Source organism: Triticum dicoccoides, chromosome 3A (genome assembly GCF_002162155.2).
Source record: "Triticum dicoccoides isolate Atlit2015 ecotype Zavitan chromosome 3A, WEW_v2.0, whole genome shotgun sequence".
NCBI classification, from domain to species: Eukaryota; Viridiplantae; Streptophyta; class Magnoliopsida; order Poales; family Poaceae; genus Triticum; species Triticum dicoccoides.
Genome location: NC_041384.1, coordinates 373250629 through 373256910, shown reverse-complemented (window position 1 = coordinate 373256910; position 6282 = coordinate 373250629). Strand labels below are relative to the sequence as shown.

Sequence of the window (6282 nt, the reverse complement as noted above, 5' to 3'; positions counted from 1 at the left end):
CCTATCACTCATCGTGTGTACACCTCGAGGCACGTGTATTTTTTCGAGATGGTGTTCCCTTTTTTCAGGTTCATCCGGCTTCCGCCCCTTTGGTGCTGGCCCCCGCGCCCCCTTCCTGGAGCGATGCACGATGGCAGCCCCCGGAGGCCCCTCCGGCACGGCGCCTTCTATCGCCACCACCCGGTTTTTCGACTCCCTCCCCAGAGGTCGAGTCTGACCGGGCCCCTGGATCCTCGTCTCCCTCCTACGAGGTTGAGCCGGTGGGTACTCCGCCCGCCAACCCGGCTGGCACCGTCACCCCGGCGACGGGCTCGACATCCTCCTCGCTCGCCGCCCCCTCGGCCGCTAGCTCGGCTGGCACCGCAGCCCCTACTGTTGTTGTTGCGGCCCCCGTCACTGGCTCCGCAGCCCCTGTCGCCGCCGCGGGTGCCCCCGCAGCCGACGGCGCCCCTGCCGCCGCCACGGCCCCCGCTGCTATCGCCGGCCCTGCTGCCCCGCCACTTGGCGTGACTACCCGTGCCCGAGCAGGAGTGCTTTGGCCGAGCATGCGCTACTCCTCCGACGAGTATGTGTGTGCCGCCTCGACGTCGACACCATCACCCGTTCCCACCTCCGCTCGTGCTGCCTTTCGGGATCCCCATTGGTTAGCTGCGATGCAGTAGGAGTTTGGTGCCCTACAGCGCAACCGCGCGTGGCAGCTTGTTCCGCGGCCCCCTCGTGCCAATATCATCACTGGCAAGTGGGTGTTTCGCCACAAGACTCGCCCGGACGGTTCTCTCGAGCGCTGCAAGGCTTGGTGGGTGGTTCGTGGATTTCGGCAGCGCGCAGGCGTGGACTTCACCGACACCTTCGCCCCGGTTGTTAAACCGGGAACGATCCGTGTCATGCTCCAGTTGGCGGTCTCACGCGTCTGGCATGTGCACCAGTTGGATGTCTCCAACGCCTTCTTGCACGGCCATCTTGCCGAGAAGGTGTACTGTGAGCAGCCCACTGGATTCGTCGACGCTGAGCACCCATACTTTGTGTGCTTGCTCTCCCATTCTCTTTATGGGTTGAAGCAGGCGCCTCGGGCTTGGTACCAGCGTATCGCAGCCTTCCTGCGGTCTCTCGGATTTCGGTCCACTCGCTCTGATGCCTCACTCTTCGTGTATCATCAGGGGGCCGACACTGCATATCTGCTGCTCTACGTCGACGACATCATCCTCACGGCGTCCACCCCCGATCTCCTTCAACGGCTGACTGCTCGTCTTCGTGATGAGTTCGCCCTCAAGGACTTGGGGCCCCTGGACTACTTCCTCGGCATCGAGGTGGTCCGCCGGAGTGATGGCTTCTTTCTGCATCAGCAGAAGTACACCCACGAGCTCCTGGAACGTGCCGGTATGCTTAACTGCAAGCCGACGCCCACCCCCGTCGACATGAAGGCGAAGGTCTCTGCTCTGGAGGGGTCTCTCGCGTCCGATGGAGCATTTTATTGCTCCATTGTTGGTGCTTTATAGTACCTGACACTGACTCGACCCGACCTGCAGTACGCTGTTCAGCAGGTGTGCCTCCACATGCACGCTTCGCATGACTCCCACTGGACCTTAGTGAAGCGTATTCTCTGGTATATACGCGGCAACATGTCTTTGGGCCTCACCCTGACGGCCTCCGCCTCCACCGACCTCGTGGCCTACTCGGATGCCGACTGGGCTGGCTGCCCCGACACTCGGCGCTCCACATCAGGCTACTGCGTCTACCTTGGGCCCTCGTTGATCTCGTCATCGAAGCGGCAGCCCACGGTTTCCCACTCCAGCGCCGAGGCAGAGTATCGCGTCGTGGCTAATGTCGTGGCCGAGTGCTCTTGGCTCCGTCAGCTGCTCCAGGAGTTGCATTGTGATGTTCATAAGGCCACTCTTGTCTACTGCGGTAACGTCAGCACAGTATACCTTTCCGCCAACCCGGTGCACCATCAACGTATGAAGCATATTGAGATCGACATTCACTTCATGCGCGAGCAGGTTGCCATTGGCCGTGTTCGGGTTCTTCACGTGCCGATGTCGCAACAGTTTGCTAATGTGATGACTAAGGGATTGCCTACTTCCGTCTTCGAGGAGTTTCGGTCCAGTCTCTATGTCTCTGACGACGCCTCGACTGGGGGGGTGTTGAGTTGTATTTTGTGTTGCATGTATTACGTGTTGTGGCCCACCTCCTAGTTGTGTATAGTTGAAATTGAGGCCTACCATGTACTTATATATACGTGCACCAGCACCCCATCAATACAACCATTATTGTATTGCAAAACATCTCTCTACAGCCCAGATGTAGAGACCGGGGGTATTATCCTCCTTTAAAAAAAACAATCGTAAAGGTTTTGTCCACTGCTTCCCACGAAAGACACGTGGCTGTGATCCATGCAGGCTCTCAGCCTATACTTATCCACACATAATGTTTTTTGTAACAAGGCTTCTTTTGTTGCAAAACATCTATGGCAACGACGGTGGTCATGCAACTCCTGTGATATATTTCATTGCCAAAAAATCCCGCAACGTCATCCATGTTGTAAAAGTCCTTATGTAACATCGTCTATGTTGCAAAAAGGTGAAGATGAAAAAAAATTCTAACACAACATTTGTTGCAAATGTTTATGGAACATGAACTCTGTTGCAAAGTACAACACTGACTTTGTTGTAATTGTGAGGACGAGATTGGGCCGCTAGATGTCACCAAATCTAACGGCCGTCGAGGCCAGGAATTTTTCAGCACGCCCCTTAACACATTGCCACATAAGCAACCTCATTAATTTATTGCCACATAAGCAAATTTGCTTATCTAAACCCTAAGTTACTACTACCTCCGTTTCAATGAATAAGGTGTGTTTTGTTTCATTAAGACAAGACTTTGACCAACAATTACTCTTTTGATATTTGATTATGGGAAACTCTTCACAGCAGCCGGCGGATTCAATACTCGTGTCCGCCACCCGCTCCAATTGACACGTGTCTTCTTGGATCCCACTTACGTGTTCGTGATCTTATCTACTAGAACCAAATTATAGCGTCTTCTCCAGAACACTCTTTCCATTCCCCGTCGAACCATCAGTGAAGCACATCGTCACCATCACGGATGTCCACTGAACCATCTTGCTGTTGCAAGCACACAACCACCCTGTTGTTGCGGTGCATGCACGCCCCACGCCTCTCACCCTGGCTTCTCCTCTCAATCTCTCTCTTCACGTTTTCTGCAACATAATCTTTGTTGCAACTTCTTGCAACAAAAGTCTTGTTGCAGGAATACAGAGAAGACGCTGAAAACGTTGTTGCAAACTTTGCAACAAGGATCTTGTTCCAGGAATACAGAAAAGAGATCGGAGATACCAATATTGCAAAAAAAAAAAATCCTGCAACACGACCTATATTTTAATTTATTTTTCTGCAACATGACCTATGTTGCAAAAAAAATACTGCAAACCTACTTATGTTACAAAAAATCCGCAGCATAATCTGTATTGCAAATATTTCCCGCAAGAAGACATTTGTTGCAAAGTAGAGGAAGGCGTGGGGCTGATCGATTGTGTTAATCTAGCGGCTCGCGAGGCATGTAGCAGGCCCCTTTGATTATTTCCTTTCACTAAGACAAGACTTTGATCAACAATTACTCTTTTCATATTTGAATTATGTGATACAAAATTATTATCATAACAAAGTACTTTTAAATACTAATCTAGTGACACAAGTTTCATGTCATATAACCTTGTTTATGGAGTAATGATTGGTCAAATGTGTCTTAACGAAACAAACTACCAAAATACGCCTTTACAATGGAGGTAGTACCAAGGTACCCGCACTATCATGTAAAAAAAAAAGTTACCCGCACTATGACGGTCTAAAACCAACGAGGCAGAACCAGAGACGACCTGGCCGCCACTGCATAAAGCAGATAATTACCTCGAGTTTAGCCGCCGTAGTAGGCACGCAAACTTTTGTTTTAAAGGAGGGAAAACGCGAAGAGCAACCATACAAGTTACTCCCTCCGTAAACTAATATAAGAGCGTTTAGATTACTACTTTAGTGATCTAAATGCTCTTACATTAGTTTACAGAGGAAGTACCACGGTATCTCACACGCTAACCCAACATCATAGTTTGATGGACGGAGATGATCCCAAAGATGCTACCCTGAAAGATTGACAACACAATTACACAAGCAAATGCATAACGCAGTCGAACTAGCATACAAGTACATAGCTAAAATAGCAGTTAAATCATCCATAACCATCGCTTTGTCATGCTTATTCAGTGGAACAAACGTTTTGTTTGGTGAAGAAATTCAGGCAGGTGTCTCTTGGCTTTGCTCTAACCCCGCCTCGGAAGGAGAATACATCTATTGTAAGCTCCCAGACGTTCACATTAGCATCATTCAAAGCTGAGGTGAAACTCCCATAGGTGCCATGGGTTTCCATTACCATGAAATTTTGTGCCTTCCTTTAGCGATTCTCCGAGCAATCACCTTACGCCCACCAGTGGTTGATTTGCTGCAAAATGAGAAAACGAATGGGAAAACCAGATATCAGCACACTGAGAACACAGTAACTTATGAACAAAGTCTGGTCCATAAAAAAACCAGCCAAACTAATTGCTCGACATAAAAAATTGGCATATTTTAGTTAGTCACATGAAGCAAGGAGGAGGGAGGGAGGGAGGGAAGGGAGACAGACCGTGCACGAAATCCATGGGTTCGTTTCCGCTTGATGGTGCTGGGTTGGTAAGTCCTTTTGGGAAGTAACTCAAGGGGTTCATTAGCAACAGGATCAATTCCTACAGATAACCATTTCAGTCATACATTTAGAAGATAATTAATAACCAATTCTGCAGCGCTTACCAAAAAACAATGAAACAATATGATCAGCAAAACTAACAAGAGATCAGCACATTATATGCTCTATTCAGTCAAACTATTCATAATAGCAAAAAACAGGAGTATTTCTGAGCATTTTAGATTCCAGGGAATCCAAGCCTTCCTAAATCGCATGTCCATGTGTTGAGGAATTTTCAAAATTCATGAAGTCTTTATTATAATATGGTTTGCTGAACAGTATTCATGGTTCCACGTGATCCGTAAACAGATTTATTAAAATTTATGTTCTGTTACCCTGGTTGATATCCAAGCATAAAAAGACAAGTAGGAAATTTAAAACAATGTATAATGCATTCCTATGCTCGCATGATTCTCTATAAAACAGTGATTGCAAACTTTTTGTGAGTGAGGTAAATAACTTTACAAATATAAGAAACATCACTACATCGAAAGCAAGCAACTTTGCAAGAAATGAATTGATTAAACTGTAATTTTTGTAGCTTGAGAAAAATGTGAACTAAACCTACAAAACATTGGCAGTGTACTGAAAATGGTTCCAGTAAACCGTATATTTAACCATATAAAAGGAATGGGTAAAGCTATGAGTCACTCTACTCGCTGGTTAAGCTGGGTATGTCGTGTTGGAGTAAACCACGTTACGTGCGTGGTGTGTGTGGCATGTGTGTGCCCGTGGTGGTAGTACTAGGCCTATAGCAGCGGATGTGGAGCTGCATGTGTTGGTTAGTCAATTTAGTACGTGCAGGCTTGGCCGGGTCTTGTGGAGGAGCATCAAGACATGGGTTGAGTCATGCGGATCATGCGAGGGAAGCCCGTTGTGGAGGTCACGCGTGCGTGCGCGTAAGTCGCTGGAATGGGTTGCTCAGGCGTTGGGTTAGCTGGGCTATAAGACTGCCATGTAATCCGTTGTGCTTTAGTTGAGCCGTGTGTAGCCATGTAGCCACTGTAAGGGAAAAAAAGATTGGGGCGTTCGTGCGCCCGTGGCGGCGTTTGTGCGCCGGCCGGAAAATCTTGTGTCCACTGTTCTTCTTCTTCCACCTCCGTTCGAGTGAGAGGAGAGGTAGCTAGAGGGCTGCGGTTCCAACATGTCGTATAATAGCTACTAGGTGGGTGACGGCCAAGTACTGGTTATTTTAGGCACCGAACCTTTATTTGTACCAGTGAGCCAGATCAAACAGGACACAATTCCTAAACTAATCAGCAATTTACTCAAATTATCATGCGCCGGAGATGTCTGCTTAGCTCAGTGAGCCAGATCAAACAGGACACAATTCCTGGACCTATTCAGCAATTTACTCAAATTATCATGCGCCGGAGATGTCTGCTTAGCTCAGTGAGCCAGATCAAACAGGACACAATTCCTGAACCTATTCAGCAATTTACTCAAATTATCATGCGCCGGAGATGTCTGCTAAGGAGAAATTGATCTTTT

At 48.3% G+C, this 6282-nt stretch overlaps 1 protein-coding gene across 1 annotated transcript in view; it reads right to left on the bottom strand.

The window, feature by feature from the left end:
- Window positions 1–4134: 4134 nt before the first annotated feature.
- Window positions 4135–6282, bottom strand: part of LOC119268232 — a 3494-nt gene continuing 1346 nt past the window's right edge. Inside the window, exons 2-3 of the mRNA XM_037549813.1 lie at window positions 4693–4792; window positions 4135–4509 (exon numbers count right to left, since the gene is read on the bottom strand). Of these exons, the coding sequence (XP_037405710.1) occupies window positions 4437–4509; window positions 4693–4792 (173 nt within the window). The 3' untranslated portion in view covers window positions 4135–4436. The remainder of the gene's footprint in view (window positions 4510–4692; window positions 4793–6282) is intronic.